This window comes from Agrilus planipennis, unplaced genomic scaffold (assembly GCF_000699045.2).
Source record: "Agrilus planipennis isolate EAB-ADULT unplaced genomic scaffold, Apla_2.0 scaffold38, whole genome shotgun sequence".
NCBI lineage: Eukaryota > Metazoa > Arthropoda > Insecta > Coleoptera > Buprestidae > Agrilus > Agrilus planipennis.
In genome coordinates, this window is record NW_020438882.1 from 445,569 (window position 1) to 466,549 (window position 20,981).

Consider the following 20,981-nt stretch of genomic DNA (forward strand, 5'->3'; position numbering starts at 1 on the left):
ACAAACCTTGATTTGTAATTAAAAAAAAAATTATTTATCTATTTTTTTTGTTCTGTCTAATTGTTAATTTATTAAACGATAAAATCACCTTGGAATGAAACAATATCGAATATAAGAATATTTAGGTTATTGTTAAACAAAAAATCTAAACTATCAATTAATAATAATAGATATGTAGATTTTCTAAATTTTAATGGTGAATGTGGTGAGAGTTAGAAACAAACGTTTGTTATAGTTGCGATCGACTAATAGCGTTAATGAAACATTGGCGATGACGAATGATGCGAAGCGACATGACATTGAAAATAGCGATCATTTCCAACCCGTTGCATTACAAGACGCAAACAAATTTAACTTTTTCAATAACGATCTGAACTTATTCGACATGCATCGAAAACTTTAATAGATAGTGTAATACGTATCTCTTTTAAAACTGTAAATTGTTTTGTAGGGATATTTAATGTAATTAAACTACAAAAACAGAGATTCATTGTCAACGAAAGCTTCAAAATTTCTGTAAATACTACCATATTATTATACGAGCAATATTTATTTTGTTTGTAATCGCGTTTTTAAAAACGGCAAAACAATTGAGGGGTTTAGAAGCAACTACCACCGTCTCCATTGAAAATGTTCGGTACAGTTTCCACTAGACCACGGCTTCTTAGCCTGGAAAATCTTCATCGTATAAACTCCGGCCGTGAAAGCCTACAAGCATATATACATTGTTGGTGTTATATTACAATTGTATAATATTCAGGAACTAAATATATAATACACAGGTAAGACGTTCGTCCTTGTTAATAAAAGTTGATTTACAAAGATAACATCTAATATTACACGAGCCACAAGTATACTGCAATTTTTTGCTTCTGCGGTTTTTTAATACCCATATAATTGTTTCTGAAAATGGTCAAACTGAGTGGTTCATATAATGAAGCGTTTCCTGCTGGCAACAGTAGATTGATATTGTAGTTACTCTGAGATTAATCAGCATAGTACAATTTAAACGAGCTTTTTTATTCAACTTTATTAAAATAGATGTTAGTTTTATTAAATAATTATATTATTTATTAATTCATCGGATATCACCTTATAATATTATTATCACATAAATCAAGAAGAAATTAATTAATTGTCACCTGAAATTTTAAAACTGTTTCTATTTTTTAATAAGCGCCTTTCAAGAATTGTAAAATTGTAATAATTTTATAACTTAGAGAACTTGAATTCGTTATTTTTTGGCCTATAAGAAATAGGCGAGATAGGTTGGTAGGGCACCTTCTACGACTTGAAGGGCATAGTTAGAGACATACTAGAATTGTAAAGATTGGATCAAAATAGGAAGACAATGAGGTGCGTGTCAAATCTAGATTCGTAAGAACTAGAACTGCTAGAACTTTAATTTAAATTTGAGAGATTTTATATTAACATTTTTTACGTCATGTATTTCAATTAACTTTATTTTATTATTTTTGTTCATGAAAAATGTAACAATAAGAGTTGTTTTCGTTTTTAAATGTGTTACAATTTGAAATTTGATTATTCATTGCGCTTTTTTATCTTTGAGCATAATAATATGTGCTTATCAGCGACTACCATTACGATTGGACCATATGGAAAACCAATACAGACGCGTGACAAATCCATGAATTCTTCTGTTTTCTTGTTGGTTTTATCAAAAATTCGATTCAGTTATCTGCTTCCTTCCGTTGCTCCAGGTCTAAAGTAAACAACTGCTGCGATAATGCATCGAGAACATACTGACACACGATCAAAAAAGGAAAGACTGGATCTGCGTTTATGGTATAAGGCGGATTAGGTATTCTTGGTGGTTATGCCTCCTTCTGGTAGCTGTACGTGAGTCATAATCACGTTTTGAGTTCGATTATTGAAAGTAATATTATAACGGTTGTTTTGCTGTAAGTGTCATTGGCATTGGTGTAGGAAGTTATTAAATATCTCTAGATTTATGCAAATATATGTATGCTGTATGACTATGATTAAGTAATGGTATAAAATATAAGACGTTTATCACCTAGCTATGCTGCTTTGCATATACAGTCCAGTAACACTTCGATAACTCGATATTTTTAACTCCAATATTTTCTGTAACTTGAAATTCGGGTTACATCTATTCGAGATTATAAATTATCCCTTTTTTTCAACAACCTACGTTTCGCCTCAATTACCAGGCATCTTCAGGCGAGATGTAGGTTGTTGGTCTCGTATAAATTGTTGTCCCATATGTAGCTAGACTTCCTACTTTATAAATTGTACTTTTTTTGGAATTTCTATGAACTTCCTTCGAAAAAATTCAACCGTGGAGATAAATAATGACTCAAGTTCATAAGCACTCAATATTATACCATGTTAATAGCAAAAAAGCTCTTAGATATGAATCATAAGCTTACAGTAGGAAAAGACAATACGAACGAAGAACTTATATTGTCTGACATATTGATCTGAGATTGTAGGGTTTATTAGCGGTCGGCTTAACGAAAATAAACGCAAAGACGATGTCTTCAAAACAAAAAACAAGTGACAGTAAAGTTGAAATTTTCCTAAACAATAATTTTCTTTAACTGGTTGCATTTAAGGGGTCCGATAAAGAGAAACATAAAACACATAAAACAAACACATACGTATACATATAATAGACAGATACAAATTGAAACATATATGTCGAAAGAGGGTTTTCTTTATATGACATAAATCCACAAATTCTATATTTTGAACAGATGTAGCAATTCAATAAAATAGGGCTGAGATACCCGTAGATGATTATCATAAAGTTTGTTTTCATGCAATTGTGGATTAATCATTTATTGTGCGTAAGGTCGTTTGAATGATAGATCTGTAATTAAGTATATCTAGTGATAAGGATAACGCTCATAATCTCATAATCGCAGCAAACAAGGACATCAAATTCTGAAAGAATCTATCGCTTTGTAACGTTAGAGTCATGCTTAAATAATGGAAATGAATATTTTGTTGCAGTAAGTAATCTCTTGGTATTAAGTTACGTGAAAGGGAAAAGAAGGATCTTACTTTCTGGAACAATTAATGCATGTACTTACGTAACATACGGACCTATATGGTTATACTTTTTAGTGTCAGTTTAAAAAAAAAAATGAGCATCAAAACAAAAAATAACTCAAAGATCAATATTCATTTTGTTTTTTTTTTTTGTGAGAATTTTAATTTGGGTCAAGTAAAGTGACCTTATTTTGGTAGCATCTGAGTATGCCATGGTAATTTGTGTTTCGTTGTGTTGTTGTGTAACTTTGCAAAAGAACAACGTATTTCTTGGCAAAAGAGAAAAAATATATCTACCTACATTTGGTACACTGTTGTTATTACGTAGATTTAAAGATTTAAAAATACTTTTGCAGTACATATCGGTTGTGTTCTAGATTTTTTAACATCGTCACTTGTTCTACTTACACTCCCTCAACTCTGTCATTACTCGATAATTACCCAGATATTAATTTACCGCAGGGTTGATTCCAGGTATTACCGTGACCTATACGCTTCTGTCGGAATATTAACTGTGTAAAATAAATTTACCTCGTTTCCACGAGAAAACAGATTAATGATACCTGCTTAGTATGTGAATGTTTCTTTTGGAAAGATGATCTGATAGAAGAACTGAAATTTTCATTCATTTCTGGAGAAACCACTGAAAATATACCCTAAAATATCTTTCTTCTACAATTACGAAAGGATTAACGTTAAAATTATTTAAAAAAAGCAGGATTATTATAACCTTAGTTCAACTTTGCAGCGACTAATAGGTTTAACAATTTTTAACAAATCTGCAACATTTTGTTGGCTTAGGTACATTGCAAAATTAGTGTCCACGAAAAGCTCTTTTATTTTAACAGAACAAACACAGCTAACGTTTATCTCGAAAGTCCATTCTAAATATTGTTGAAAGAATAGTTTCTAAGATTACATTTCTATACAATATTTGTCCAATCCAACGGGACTTGAACCTTGACGAAACTCTTGTACAAACTAGAGTGGGTGGATCGGCTTGCGAGTTGCGATGATTTAGGGAGTCGGATTTTAGGTTCAATCATAATGGGGCTCTTAAAGAGAAACTAGAATAAGACAAGTCCCTGAAAGAAGGCATCAGTTCTTTCAGTACTCAGGGTGGAAGAGATCACGAGGATCGGTATGGCACTCTGATGAACAATACTGTGATGTGGAAGGCAACGGGAAACCACCAAATTATGATCCCGAGTAAAACGTACAACTACACAAATTAAATGACGGCGTCCTCTGGGGTAAAGCACTCCGGATGTAAACCAGTCCCCCATTCGAACGTAAACTAGTCCCCCATTCCGACGTAAACTAGTCCCCCATTCGGACGTCTGGGAGGGGACCACCTCGGGGGATGTCAATAATAAGTTCAATAGGGGTAGGTGCAATATTTCATGAGTCGGAGCGTGGAATGTTAGGACTATGAGTCAAGTAGGGAAATTGGAAAATTTGAAAGTTGAGATGAAGATTCTGTTCGCAAATAGTTAAGGATGTAAGTTGTTCTAGTTTTAGGGAAATGCGAGGATTAGCCCAGGCTAAGACAGAGTGAAGGTGCGTATCCAACCAATCTTAGGACTGACGTGCAAGTCATTGATATGATATTGCTTAAATCACCCAGAATCACCTTACCAATTATATAACGTGAATCACTTTTTAAATCCGAAGTTTGTAAAAAGTAGGCAGTAAACTTGACGGAATTTGAAGGCTAGCTTCCGGATTTGTTATTTCCGAATTTTATAATGTGATTGGCATTAAAAACACGCTCACCTTCAACGAAATTTCCTTTCCGAGACTTTGTGTCAGCCCAATCACATTTTGTATCAATACTTATCATTTTATTCGTAATTTAAAAACTTGGAAATTGCACGGTACACTATAGGAACTACGATAAATTTTCCCTAATCGGCGCCATGTTTTTAGGCTCCTCCCATTTGACGGACCCCAATAGTCGCATTTACATTTTGGGCATTATTTCAAAGATATAATTTACATACAACTTCATGCAGGAATATGTTTAAAGCTATTTCCAGGTGGTATTTATACAATTAAATTTACGATTAAGAAATGTGTCATACGCCAAGTGCATCATGCATATACCAGTTGATATGTACAGTGCACAATTGTCTGGTATTTGGTGCACGTAATGCAAGTATGCGTTATATGGCGTAAGGTTTTGTTGAAAGTGGCATTTTCTGAACTTGAATCGCATTGATGCACAATAAATTTACCATAACATGAGCACGTAAAGAAAATTAAATAGCACCAGAACTCTCGCCGACAACATTACAGAACTATGCAAATGCAAACCGTTATCTCCTCAGAAAACTAAGTATCCGTTGAAAGTAGATGCTTAGGTCATTATTATAAATGCACTGCATTTTGTGCGTAACACGAATGCAGGCATTTTTAACTTTTTAAGAGTCTGCCAATTAATCCAAAGACGTATATCGCCTGTGCTGTTTACGTATACTATAAAGAGTGTGGTATATCTTATCTACAAATAAATGGCCGATTCATTCATTTCTTCTACATTTTCTTCACATCAAAAGATACAAAACAGATTAAACCAATGCTTGTTTGCCCGTGATAATTGTCTGAACAGAACGCCAAAGAATAGACCCCGTACTTCCAGTCGGGATGATCGCAATCAATGATAATAAAGGGTAAAAGAAAATAAACATCAAGATCAGTAAGTGCGTTTTCGATTTCGTAACAAGACATTTGACACCTTCTGTGATACAGGATAGGGGCAGAAGATGCTGCAGAATCTGCTGGTCAAATCTGTTTAATAATACCTCCTCAGATAAAGGAACTAGGGGTGAAAACTGTTAAAACCGTGAATAATTTCGCGATTTAAAAAAGCGCATCTCAGTTTTCGATTTCAAAACAAGTTATTTGAGACGCTCTGAAATACTGGGAAGGGGTAGAAGATGCTGCAGAACCGATGGTGTAATCTGTTTAATAATACCTCCCCAGATAAAGGAGCTAGGGGTGAAAAACTGTTAAAACCGTGTATAATTTCGCGTTTTAAAAAAGCGCATCTCAGTTTTCGATTTCAAAACAAGTTATTTGACACCGTCTGTAATACTAGGTAGGGGTAGAAGATGATGTAGAATCGGATGGTGTAATCTTTTTATTAATACCTCTCCAGATAAAGGAGATAGGGGTGAAAAACTGTTAAAACCGTGAATAATTTCGCGTATTAAAGAAGTGCAAGTGCAATGTCTTTGATTGTAGCTCCTCAGATAATAGTGAAATCAGTAATTTTGCACTCCCTAGCGAAGGAATTTGTCAGAAAATCAAAAACAGCTCCGTTGAAAATCCAGCACACTTCCTCTCCAAGAAGAATATTGCATTATAGTAATTATTTTTTCTTTCAGAGCTTAATGTCTTTTCTCTTTATAGGGACCCACCGTTTGTTAATCACAATGGAAAACAATGTAACTGCATTGACAAATGCCTTTTTTAAAAACTATACAAACTAAAAATAAAAAGTTAATTTGTGTCTGGCAATATCCAGTATTAATAATAAGTCATTAAATTGTCTTAACAGGAATGGTTGAATGTGGTCAAACGGAAAACATAATTAAGTTAAATGCATGCATAATGTAGTCGATGACTAATACGTGTAAGCCATAAATTAATATCGAAACTCACATAAAAAATTGTATTATATTACATTATAAAATATGAATATGGTAACTTTATTTATTGAATATAATTTTTCATGAGTTAAGTTGCAGAGATAAGTTCTTAAACTTTTATTTATTATTATTTTACTAAATATGCATTTATAGTGAACGTCGCCCTTTATTTAGACATATCGCGACGTAAATGGCGATCTACCTATTTACTTAATAGATGCCCATTAGGAATCAAGCAGCAATTTAAAGTCTTTAAAATAAATTGATTCTAATAGTCAGTTTGACCTTGTTTAATGCACATTTTTTTTTGTAGTAAATGAACAATTATTTTAACAAAAGACGTGACAAACAATTTGACGAAATAAACCGAAATCGCCAGCGGTAAAGAAGGTTAATTAAACTTAGTAATAATGCAATTAACATTTATGGCAAGTAGACGCGCGAATAAAATCAGAGTTGTAAAACCCGTAATATTTGAAGTTTATCGTTGTTTAAGGTTGTGGTAAAGGAATTATAAAATATGGAACACATGATAGAGCAAAAACAATCACCTAATACAACCAATAAAACAGTAGTTTAACGTAAAAACAAAAAAAATCTACATTGTTTGAATTTAACTCTAACTATTCGTGATATTGTTTAACCAGTTGATAAACGAATCCATAAACCTTAAAATTAAGTTGTAAAATTAGGTAATTCATTTCATTTGTAATATGCTAGATATTATATGATGTGAAAATTTTCAGCAGCCGGAAATAAACATTTCCCTCAATGATTAAAAGCATAAATCAAAAAATTTGTACCACCTACCACATAAATAAATGTAAAATTAGTCAAAACCTTAACATTTATAACAACAATTAACAAAATTATCTACTAAAATGCTTAAAATAATAAAGAATTCATCTACAGGGCGTCTGTTTGCAGACAAATAAAATCAACAAAGTTAATGTTGCTTATTATAAGAAGTCATTCAAAAAAAGACAAGGATTGTTAATTACATTAACTGGTGGAGGTAATGACCGTGTCTTCCGCAATCTTCGGCCGCGAAACGTATATCATGCCTACCAAAATTATTTTAGCGAACATCAAGTTATATTTAGGTGCACTAACATTTCATCCGAGAGTTCATTTTCTATTTAGGTGCTTGCAATATGCTGTAAACAACGTATCGTACAACATAGTAAGAGAAATAAACACGAATTACAAACAAACCTGAATCTTGACAGGTAAGTGAAAGTGAAATCCGAAATAAAATTATTAATAAAACGAGTTGTTTACATAAGCAGGTACATGCTTAGTGTACAGGAGCTTGTTAAAATAATTCTAATTGATGATACTAAAACTCAAAGCTGATTAATATTTTATAGGAAGGAACTGTACACTTGAAAACTTGTAGATCTGAATAATTAATCATTAAATCCTACCGAACCCATAAATCCGCCTTATATCAAGTACCTAATTAAATATCTAAATAAATATAAATTCTTTTTGAAGTGAAACTTCTTTACTCACGGTAGGGTAAGTTCGTTTCATGCGAGTTGCTGTGTAACGAAATCATGCAACGGATGCCCCCTCTACTCGGCCACGTAGTATTGTTCGTGGTGGGGATCGCTTGAGCCGGAGCGCGCTTCAATGCAACGTTTGTTACAGGCAACTCCGGCATGTATAGTGTAAAAATTAAATTGATAGTGTACAAATAATACCATTAAACCAGTTCCTTAACCCCTATCAAGGTATGTTTATGTGTTTGAAGAAGTTTCACTTCAGTAGCGTGTTGTATAATTACACGTTGTATTTTTTTTAAGTACTTATTACGAGTGCAAATTATTTTAGTGGGTTTCATAGTTATAAAGTATCTAATGATGTTTTATATACATTTTAATCATCCTCATCATCATCATCATCATAAGATTGTCAGTCCTAAGACTGGTTGGACACGCATTTCCACTATTTGTGAACAATAATCTAATCTAGATCGACCTGTACTCCTTTTAGATCCTTTTTCTGTACACATTTTAATATGCAACAAAAATTATGTGATAGATATAAAACTACTTCGATTTAAAAAACTATAAATAAAGCACTATGCTTAACCAAAAATTCCATATAAATTATGTATTGGTGTTTCATTCAACTGAATTTATATGGTAATTTTTATCATCTGCAAATTTTTGCACATAAACAATATTTATGTGGTTTTTGTTAAAGTGTTTCTGATAACACGATGTTGTTTCTGTTAACAGAATATTAAAGTAGGAGACTTGTTTCTATTCTAATCCAATTTTCATTGTTCGTAATACTGTTTAAAGCAGTGCTAGATAGAAGCCTTAAAACTGATGTGATGAGTTTGAAATGTTAAAAATACCCGTATCTATCTGTGTCTATAAATATACATTAAAGTTTCGTAATAAATGATTGTAATTAAATATAAACGATTTTATCAATACTATATTTATTGTACGAGTTTTAATGATACGTAACTAAAACAGTGTAATTTATAACATTACAGAAATACAAAAAAGTACTGTGAATACAAAATAAATTTTACCTTACATAACGACAAGATTTATTAAATGCCTTGTATTTATAATTACGTAATAAAATACCTGCCTGAATGAATACACTTTTAGAAAGTAAGTGACATATTTACATAACAATTGTCCCGATAAAAATTCGATTAGCATATAACACATGTTAACATATGTTGAGGTCGATAATACATAATATAAACAAACAAACATACAACCGAATGTGCCAAATAAATTGATCGTAATAAATGTACACAATAACAAAGACGAATTCAGCCCATTAATATTCACACAACCTTTCTAGTTGTTATTGAGTTACCCTATTTAAACATAAAGTTGTTCAGAACAAACCAAGGAGGATATATTTTAAGTAGGTAATATTCTAATAACTTTGTAGCAATTTTTTTATTATAAGCAGTTAAACTTGTTTGGAATTACAAAAAGTAAACAAGTAAACATACACTAATTATTGAAAATATTAACCAGCGATATGGTTATAATCCGAAATATTCAGCAGTAATTCACTAATCATTGCAAAGATCAATAAACAATATAATTGATAATATTGACCATCAATCTGTTAATATTTAAAGAATAATATTCATGTTGCCTTCTGTCAAAGGAAACTTTTTTGAAATTTTCACAATTGATTTAGACGAAAAGTATTGAAAAAACAAGTAGTAAGTAGGTAAGTAGTACATAAGTGACCCCAAGAGAGTAACTTAAAGTTTTTTTTTTAATTATAACAAGTTCTTCCCCCCTATGAGTCACTATGAACTCGAAACTGTTAGCACCATTGATTCAAGTGGTTGAAATTCACTTTTGTGAACAATTTGTTTAATCAATATCTTTGTGTTAAAAATTGTTCGAAAAATTAAATTTAAAGGAATTGTTTGTAAATAGGTATGCAACACATCGTACACTTCGGCATAAGAAATTGCTGATACTAACTAGATAATACTACTTTACCCTGTGCTGACAGCTCTCATAATTTCTTTTATATACAATTATATATAATATTATAGGATGTATACTGTACCAATTCATCAAATATCGTAAAAATAATGTAATTGCAGCTGTAGGAACTGGAAAATCATGCTACATATACATATGTATATTGAACTTTTCATTAAACAAAAAGGATACCGACTTCCTTTCCGTAATTACCACTGCCATTTATTCTGAAATAAAACAGAACAACTATCGGCTTACATGAATGGACAAATGGCCATTGAAATAGTAAACAGAACTAAAATTAGTGGAGCATATATCCGTTAGTCCTTTTTTCCCCGTTCCTTTTATTCAAAAACTAAACACAACTCTGTTCTTCGATTGACATAAAACAGTTACGTATGTATTTGTGTTGTAGCAAATTAAAATCGCACATATTAGATGTTTTTGTTGACCCAACGAACGTATAGAAATAGCCGGGGGATTTATAAAAATAGCGTTTCATTGTGTTGAATGTCAATCACTAAAGAATTTTAAAGAACTATTTTTAGCTGAGTAATGCCTATGTATATCGGTTGTCTACAAAAATTCATTAAGAAAATTATTCGCAATACTATCCTGCTTAAGACTGTAACTGCAGGACTGGACAAGTGAGAGATAAGGCCTGGTTCTTGAAAAAAGTGTAACGATTTCAAAGTTATAATTTCGAAAATAATAATAAGAAAGAAAGACATATAACAATAATGTTTCAACTGGTAATTTAGTTCACTAGTCGATTCATGCATCATTGAAAAAAATGAAGACAAAGATTAGTATTATTTACTTTACTTACATTTGTATTTTTAATCTTTAAATGCAAGGAGTATCATAAAATAAAAAAGAAATACCTATACACATAGAACACCTTTATGTAAATCTTTTTCTAATCTTAGTAGATGTTCTACTTTTCGTACCCCTACTAGGATCCCTTTTACAATGGGAACAGAAGTACTTTTATTTATTTTTTCCAACTACTAGCATAAATTCGAGACAATCATGTTATATAAGTAATTGTCCCAAATAAATTCTCTTGATACGCTACTGTATCTAAAGAAATTAAATCATCCTAAGATTGTAAACTTTTTCTACCTCTAATAATAAATTAACTTTTTGTCATGTTCTTCCTCTACAGAAAAATATATTTTGCTATACATAGCCAGGAAGTTGTTCTGATTTAAAAAGGATCGTAAATCGCGAAGGCTTGAAAAATTTTGTTTTCCCAGACATTTCGTTTTGTTAGCATGTAGATTTTTATCGCCGTTAATTTATTTTTTGTTTGGACTTGCACTAAAACAAGAAAACTAACTTTTCCTTTAAACGCGGAACAAAGTTTTGTAATACGTAAAGTGTATTTATTATCCTGTAATCTTTGACGCTATCATAAAGTAGTAAAGCTATCATCTTCTGGATCATAATTTATTTTAGTTTGTTTTGAATTTAGAAAAACTGTTTTGCAAGCCACCTTTACAAGTTTCAACGCTTTATCCACTGTACTCATCATAATAGGCGAATTAGTTCATTAAACTTAGTTAGTTGTGTGTTATATCCGGTATCCACCGAATCTAAGGTCTTTTTAAAACTTTTAGAAAACCTTTCTGTAGTATTAACATCTTTTTTTAACACATCATCTTACCGTTCTTTATTAAAGATCTGGTGAATAAAATAATCAATATGCCCTATTTAGCGCAAATATAATGAATAGTAAAATTGGTACACCAGAAAAAGGAAATTAAACAATGTTATCACAATCGAAAGCGTTTGAAATAATTGGATACTTTATCTGCATCAGTTATTATTTATTGTATTACACTTATATACTGTTATTTGTAGTCTGACACACATTTTTATTTACCATTAAACTAATTTTACTATACCGAAGGAGAGAATAATTAAAAAAAAAAAACCGAAGGTTAATAGTTTTGTAAAAACTTTTTAAATAAATTGTGTGTTGAAAAATATTGTTTTAGGTGACAGTTTTTAATTTTGTTTCAGAATGAATCCTGAGTGCGTTTGGTTATTCAACATCGAAGATGGAGGAAGAAATAGTTTCTCCTTTGCCTATCGTCCTGGAAACTTTGCATGGCGATATCTCTGCCGACACAGAAGAAATTAACGCCTCGATTGCCGTAGATATTACCAATGCCACTGATAATAAATCTGTGTCTGTAGATGATGCGGAACCAGCTCCAGTATGCGAAGATTACGAGGGTGATAATTCAATACATGGTTTCAACTTATCGAACGTTACAGTTATTGAAAGAATTAACGTCAATACTCAATCTAATGACGATAACAATTCAAATTCGAATTTAACGACAAATTCCAAAGTATGTGATTTAGATTCAAGCGTGAATACAAAAGTAAGCGATTTGGACTTGAGTTTGACTTCTAAAGGCTGTGAAGGTAGTGACAGTGGTGTAGAAGTGCTTGATAATGTTAGCGGAGAATGCAGATTAAAACGAACTTTAAGCAGCAATAGTGGCAATTATCACGATTTCGATAATGTCACTCCTGCCAGATCGTGCGACTCCTCGATTATTAGTTGCTGTTCTAATTACGAGGAGGCATACAACATACTGGCAAGAAGAAATTCGACACTTATGGAAGATTACAACCTGAGAAGCGGCGATGGAACTAGCGAAAACGGCAGCGAAAGCTCTTCATTGAGCAGGTCTTCATCTAAAGCATCTCGAAATAAAACTGGTATTACGAACTCCAAAAGGAAAAACATGACTCCTGACAATAGAAGTCAGCAGATACGTAATAGGACAGGGATGACCAATGGCCACTTGCAAAAGCCTAGCGATAAACTTGCAAATAAAGGCACCCCTTTGAGAAGTTCCAGTTCTTCCACTTCCAATAGATCAAAAGCACTTCCGCCCAAATTATCTTTGTCAGCTTCCAAGAAAGATTCTAACAATAAGTCACTGCTTCGTAATGTAGCAACTTGCAAAACCCCAAGCACATCCCCGGCAGATGACGGAAGATGGCCCTCGATTAACAGTAAACCTGCTCCCTTGATGGGAAGATCTACGAAAATGTCAGTTGAAACCCCGAAATGTCGTGTCCTAACCGATTCCATTTACGCCACTTTTCCTAGGAGACGCAAGGATAAAGAATCGAAAGAGTCCACAAATCGTTCTGGCAGCCGAGAAGGCAGCATCAATAAAACCATATTTAAAAAACAGTCAACCACTCCTCTTAGGTCCCTGCCTCCGTATCCCAAAAGGAAATCGGCTCCGAAAACAAAAATATATCACGAAACCAGCATACAGACTGCCCTTACAAATGAAGACATTGAAAAAGCTCTTGCAGGTGTTATGATCAAACCGTGTGCACCGCAAGACGTCGAATTTAACGATGTTAGTGTTCAAGTAGACATAGCCAATGTCAAGGCCAAAAAGACCCAAGAACAATTGCAAGACGTGAGTGCGAAATATGAAAAGTTAATGAAAGAATTCGATGAGCAACAAGAGCGTTTACGTGATACAGAAAGAAGACTTAAAGAGGAAAAGACTGAGAAACAAGGACTGCAAGAAGAACTCAAGCACAATACAGAAAGAGTTTTGGCCATACTGGGGAATGACGTAAATCCATCGACAGGAGTAGCTGGTAAGTTTTAATTTAACTCATTTACTCTTTAATCTTTAGAAGGTAATATTGATGAAAATTTTTAAATTTTAACAGAAGAAAATGTCACATCAGACAGCCTCGTTGTCTTGGAGTCTCGATATCGTAAAGTTGGCGATATCGTGATAAAGCAGGAAGAAGAGATCTCGGAGTTAAACACATTTTGTCGAACGTTGCAGAGAGAGTTAGATAAAAGCATGATGGTGCAGCATACCCTCGTCCAGAATTTACAAGAACTGGAATCTGAGACCAAAGAACTTCAAGAGTTCATGCAGGCCGAGAAAAACGCTCTTTCTGATGCTCTAAAGGAAAGCGAGGCAGAAATCAAAAAATTAAATGCCACCCTCGTTAATAAGCAAAAGGAAATCGAAAGCAAAACAGAAGAATGCAGACAATTAACAAGACTGAGTGAACAAAGAAGGTAAGAAGAAATTACACTCTAGAATACTAGAATATCACACTTTACACTTTACTCCTGTTTCTGCTTCTAGTCTCTATTTTTCAAAAAAAAAGTATGATGGTAAAATAATATTTGATTTGACTTTACTTCTTTAGTTTATTTTGATTATTCCAGATTGGAAAATATGGATCTCCAATCGCGAATAAGTGCCTTAGAATCGAATTATAAAGATATTTTAGTACAAGGAAGTAAAATATCCTCAGCTGCCATTGCGTTATCGCTGCTCATATCACGACTAGACAGTCTAAATCAAGAGCTTATTAAGTCGTATAATATTTCCGAACAAGAATTAGAAGTAAGTCCATTAACAACTTGAATACGTAAATAAATTGTTGCTGTAAATATGTTTTTAGCATGATATCCTTTTTCAGGACGTAATTTTCCACAACGAAGCATATACTAATAGTAGTAATAGTCCTGATTTAACTCCAGAAAAGCAAAAAACATTCGACCAGGATAATATGACTGGTAGTATAACCAGTAGCAGAGCTTCTTCGTTCGTATCAGCAATCATACACGCCATCAAAAATGCAGCCTCACAATCGTTATTATACTACAGAGAACTTGGAAGCGAATCAATGCATGCAGGTAATTTTATTTTTTGTATCTTTCCATTCATTCCTATCATCGTCATCGCCACCAGAAGGTCATAAGTCTTAAAACTAGTTGCACACTACCCTCCACTCGCCCTATCCCGAGTAAATCCTTGCATTTTTCTAAAACTGGAACATCAGTATTTGCAAAAAGTCTAGTGTATGCCTTTCTTTGTCCCCGTTTACCCCTATTTCTGCTCCTAATATGTCCCTAACCCCAAGTGAACCATTTTAATAATCTTTTCCGTACATAAAGGTATTTTTTTTATCTAAAAATTTCTAACGCTTTTTATCTGACTTTCTAGATACCAAAAATCAATGACTTCTAGTTTTTCATCTCCAACTCTTCCACTTTCCTTACATACCAAAATTTTTGTTCTAGTTTTATTTATTTTCAATCTAGTACAAAAAAAATAAGCATCAGATTTGCCCTTTACATATTTTATACTTTTTCCAGAAGTTCAGAACACGTCGGAAATCCTGGACTTGGAAACCGAACCTTGTCTGATGATGGAACCAGTATTAGAAGACGTCGTTTTACCAGATACTCATTCCCAAAATTTGGTTTCCTCAAGCAGCCTCGCCAATTCCATTCGCCTTACAAGAAGTGAAAGCCTAACAAACCTCTCGAACTCTTTCACACAACGACAATTCAGTTTGGACAATACTGAAAGCATGAACACATCATTGATCAGTAATTCATCCTCCTATTCAGATTTTGGATCGTCAACGTCTCTTCTCGATCAAATAATCCATCTCGATAACTTGGTCACCAAGTTGCTGAAAATATTAAGAATAATTCAGATCGAAAACGAAGAAATGCAAACTGATTTGCAGGAGGAAAGAGACAATCTTGTAGTACAAGTTGAAAAGCAGAAGGAAGGGAATAAAATTGTTGCTAAACAATTAAAGGACTGGGAAACGTTAGGTTCTAGGCTAAAAAAGGAAGTGAAAGAACTGAAACAAGAATTAGGGAAAAAGAATACTGAAATACAGAATGTCAAGCTGGAAGGTGATAAAAGTAAAAAGGATATTGAGGTATGCATATCATCTATATTGTAATATAAAAAGGAATAGTTAATAAATAAAAACAAATTAATTTCCACAANGTTTATTTATTAAGTGATCATGAATTTCCATCAAGAAAACGTAGATGTCATCAATCATAAAAAGGAATATTTTTGCAGAAACTTAATGAGGATATTTGCACATTGTCAACTCTTTGTTCAAAATGTGAACACAACAATTTGACTGCAGAAACAACGCCAAAATCTAACGATAAGACTCCAGTACAGTTTGAGGAATTAGACTTATCGAAAGAAGTAAGTAACTAATGAATAGATGACTGTTTCATAATTCCATGCAATAATGAGCATATTATAAACATGTATCTACTTAATTTATTTATTTTTTAAAGGTGATTCTACTTAAAGAAAAATTGCAAGGGAGGGAGAAGCAGCTACAAGAAATAATGGACGAATGCAGAGCAAGCAAGCAAGTTCAGACAGAAAATTTTAAAATAGCAATAGAGGAAGCTAAAAAGCAGTACAAGGCTATTGATAATGCACTTGAGGTAAATAAAATCCATTAAATACAAGACACTGTACCAAAAATCCTTGCCATTGATAAATTACCTACTGTTTATTTTCCAATTTGAAATTCCTGATTCTGTAACTAGTTAAAAAAAGGATAATTTAATTTAAATAAAACACTAACTGAAACCTGAGACTCAGGATAAAAAAGTTTAAAAAAAATTTAAATGCGATGTTTGAAAATATTAACTGCTGAGTTTGATTTAAAATAGTTTGAAAATTAAAATTAAATCTTTCTCAATTCTCAATGTATTACTTTCCACTAAAAGAATATTTATTTTTAATTCTTTAACTTACGAGAACCCAATAAATTCTAAACTCCTTGAAAATGAATAATCTAAAATATTGGAACGATATTGTTTTCCGGGTTCAGTGTCATAGTTCATGGAATTTTGAAGTTCCAAACTGATATCAGCACCTGCCAAATCACCACTTATCCTACCTTAAGAAAGGAACTACGAAATTTTATGAATTACGACAAAACAGCCCATAAAACAATATTGAATTGATATACACCAGCTGTGTAAAAATGAAAACTACAAATTATTGTGGTGTGCTAATAAATGCGTATGATCCAAAATTCTTAGAAAACGATTTGAAAAACTTCACTTCTTAGATGGACCCATAGCTAAAGAAACTATGGATTCTATTTCTTTCTCTTTTTACAATATAAAAGATCAGAAACAAAATGGGGTTGTAAATATTTTGATATAGAAGGATTGATGTTGATTTTACATCAATAAAATTATTTTGCAACACTATTTTGGCTCTGANAGAAAAATATAAATCATACTCAATCTTACCAGCTGGTAATATAGTGCAACCACTACTATTAATCTAGAAAAAACTCCAATATTATAAAATGAACAAATGCCTGGAAGGTTTTCTTAAAAAATATTTTATGTATGTTTTTAAATAAATGTAGAAAATTAAATAGGTACCTACTACAAGAAAGTGTTTATTTAAAAAAAAGTATTTTGAAAACACGTATTTTGCATTTAAAATACAAAAGAGAAATCTATTTGTAGTTTACATTTGAAATAACGAATTAAAAATGTATTTGCATTTTGTATTTAAATACTTTTAAAAAACTATTTTGCACATATCTATTCTTTACACAGGTCTAATCGATCGAAACAATTTTAGAGTTTGTTATTAAAACATTTCTGAAACATAGTAAAGAACGTGATAACTATTTGTTTTTCAGATTTTACACAGTATTCAACCAGTGGTTCAAGAATGTCCCCAGCTGGCAAAACTGCAAAGTGATTTGGAGGATCTAAATTTTCAGACTATTTCATCAATTCCTTTGGCAGTTCCGTCCGAATTCAACTCATCGGCTCCTGTTCTGGTGAGGACCGTAACTGATCTTGAAATTCCTTCTCCTATTAATAGTACTGCATAGGTCTAACGTTAGCTAGGTACAGTAATACCAAAAACGAATTAAAAATTACACTTAACATGTATACACTTTCCCAGTGAAATTTTCTACTGTTTGTTAAAAATTCTGCTTATCTGCTCTATTATATTCGTTTGTAAATGATTAAGTCTTATCAATAAATAATTTCAAACAACATTTGCCTTACTAGAAAACGAAAAATTTCTAGCATATGAATTTTGTTGTAATTTAAGGAATATAGTATTGGTATATACTTTGACTTAAAATTGTGATTTATATTGTTTTTTGTTGATTTATTTCCACTTATAACTTTTTTTCATGCACTCTTAATATATATATAGAATTAGGACGAAACATATACATACGTGTAATAAAATGCAAAGTACAAATTAACGATCAATAAATAATAAAAATTATATTAAATTCCTACCAAGCGAAAAATCGAATAAAAGCAAAAAATAAAATTAAAATTTTTGACTTTACGTAGACGTTGTCAAATATCTGATGTTTCTTAACTTATTAATGTTATGTTTATTATTTTATTTGTAACAGTATGTGTTTGACTATTATATTCTATTAATTTATGACTGGGTATAATTTGTAAATTCCTTCTTTACAATCATATGTAATTGTCATTTATTGGCAATAACTGAATTATTATAATTTGCTTTTTTTCGCTTAATTATTACCAAAGTAAATGATAATGTGTTGAAGGTGCTTTTGCAGTTGTTTGTTGTTAGACAACTATTGTACACTACTTTTGCCAATAAAGAAAATGTGTTTTTATAGATTTTCGTTTGATTTAATTTAAATAATTTTAAATCATTGTTAAAAAAAGCTACTACTCATATCACCTGTCTGGATTTAAAAAGGTAGGTATTNTGTTGTTAGACAACTATTGTACACTACTTTTGCCAATAAAGAAAATGTGTTTTTATAGATTTTCGTTTGATTTAATTTAAATAATTTTAAATCATTGTTAAAAAAAGCTACTACTCATATCACCTGTCTGGATTTAAAAAGGTAGGTATTGTAACACAAGGTGAGTAATTTTTTAATAAGTTTAAGAAAAGTTTATTTGATCGAAAAAATCGTAAAGAACACCATAAAATATAATTTTTTGGCAAAAATATGGCAAACGAGAGCGTATTTAGATCATTTATTGAATAATCTTTGAAATTAGATGTGATTTATTGATGAATTTAACAAAACTATTCTGCCAAACTTCAATTTTCGTTCCTATACGTCGGTCGGCTTTGAACGAAAAAATGTAAAAAACTCCATAAATAATAATTTTTTAGCAAAAATAAAGCAAGCGGGAGCTCTTTATATCATTTATTGGTTAATCTATATCATCAGTTATCATTTATCGATGAATTAAGCAAAAATATTTGGCAGAAGTTCGATTTCAGTTCCCAATCAATCGACAGGTAGCTATACATGGGTTATTTTTGGGAACCAAAATCGAACATCAGGTCAAATTGTTTTCTTAATTCATCAATAAATGACAACTGATATCGATAATTAATCAATAAATGATACCAGCTAGCTGTGGCTTGCTTTAGTTTTGCCAAAAAATGCCTATTCATGGTGTTTTTACGTTTTTTCGGTTAAAATCGACCCACGCATTTGAACCAAAATCGTACGATCCGAGCAGTTGAGCAAAAATTTTCAGATCGATTCATTCGATTTTAATTCGCATACGTGGGTCGACCTATTCGAAAAAAATGTAAAAACCACCATAAATAATAGTTTTTTAACAAAAATAAGGCAAGCCACAGTTAGTTCTTATCATCTACTGATTAATTATTGATATCAGTTGTCATTTATTGCTGAATTAAGAGAAAAATTTGACCTAATGTTCTATTTTGGTTCCCAAAAATAACCCATGTATAGCTACCTGTCGATCGTTTTTAGGAACCGAAATCGAACTTCTGCCAATTAATTTTGCTGAATTCATCGATAAATGATAACTGATCATATAGATTAATCAGTAAATGATATAAAAAGCTCCTGCTTGCTTTATTTTTGCCAAAAAATGATTATTTATGGTGTTTTTTACGTTTTTTCGGTTAAAATCCACCCACGTATATGAACTAAAATCGAACTTTTGCAGAGCAGTTTTGCTTAATTTATCAATAAATCACATCTGATATTAAAGATTACTCAATAAATGGTCTAAATACGCACTCGTTTACTTTATTTTTGGCAAATAACAGAAATTTATTGCCCGAATTGCGTTTTTTTTGTCAAGATCTACCCTTGTTAGGAATTAATATTGAATTTTTGCAGTCATTTTTTGCTTAATTCATCAATAAATGCCTGATATCGTAAATTGATGAAGTAGCGACATTTACACATTTATTGCCAAAAACAATTCAAAGGTAGTTAAATTTTGGTGAAGGTGCCAGACACGATACGAAATCTAGCAAAACTTTGAAAATCGGAAATTTGTATTAGGAGAGCATAAGATGCTTGGGAAATCTGATAATTTGCCGCGTAAATTTTAGTGTTATTATTATTGCCGCTTAGTAGCTATCTGGTAGACATCTGTAATATAGTTGAAACCTGTAAACTAGATCCAATAATGTTTAACTATAGACCGTGAGATGTCCGTCCAGGTACCTGAGATACGAAGGACATACTATAATTCTTTAACTGTAATATAAGGTTTTGCATTTAAAATACAAAAGAGAAATCTATTTGTAGTTTACATTTGAAATAACGAATTAAAAATGTATTTGCATTTTGTATTTAAATACTTTTAAAAAACTATTTTGCACATATCTATTCTTTACACAGGTCTAATCGATCGAAACAATTTTAGAGTTTGTTATTAAAACATTTCTGAAACATAGTAAAGAACGTGATAACTATTTGTTTTTCAGATTTTACACAGTATTCAACCAGTGGTTCAAGAATGTCCCCAGCTGGCAAAACTGCAAAGTGATTTGGAGGATCTAAATTTTCAGACTATTTCATCAATTCCTTTGGCAGTTCCGTCCGAATTCAACTCATCGGCTCCTGTTCTGGTGAGGACCGTAACTGATCTTGAAATTCCTTCTCCTATTAATAGTACTGCATAGGTCTAACG

The 20,981-nt window shown here is 31.9% G+C and overlaps 1 protein-coding gene across 2 annotated transcripts in view; it reads left to right on the forward strand.

Moving 5' to 3' along the window:
- LOC108745258 (serine-rich adhesin for platelets) overlaps positions 1–18,062 on the forward strand; it is a 34,581-nt gene extending 16,519 nt beyond the window's left edge. Inside the window, exons 2-9 of one of the 2 annotated variants that reach the window (XM_025981541.1) lie at positions 12,206–13,825; positions 13,901–14,264; positions 14,418–14,598; positions 14,675–14,891; positions 15,354–15,934; positions 16,084–16,218; positions 16,314–16,469; positions 17,696–18,062. In XM_025981541.1, the coding sequence (XP_025837326.1) occupies positions 12,244–13,825; positions 13,901–14,264; positions 14,418–14,598; positions 14,675–14,891; positions 15,354–15,934; positions 16,084–16,218; positions 16,314–16,469; positions 17,696–17,893 (3,414 nt within the window). In that variant the 5' untranslated portion in view covers positions 12,206–12,243 and the 3' untranslated portion in view covers positions 17,894–18,062. Of the gene's footprint in view, positions 1–12,205; positions 13,826–13,900; positions 14,265–14,417; positions 14,599–14,674; positions 14,892–15,353; positions 15,935–16,019; positions 16,219–16,313; positions 16,470–17,695 lie in introns of those variants that run through there. The other variant, XM_025981542.1, reaches the window with a different exon arrangement.
- The last annotated feature ends 2,919 nt before the right edge of the window (positions 18,063–20,981 follow it).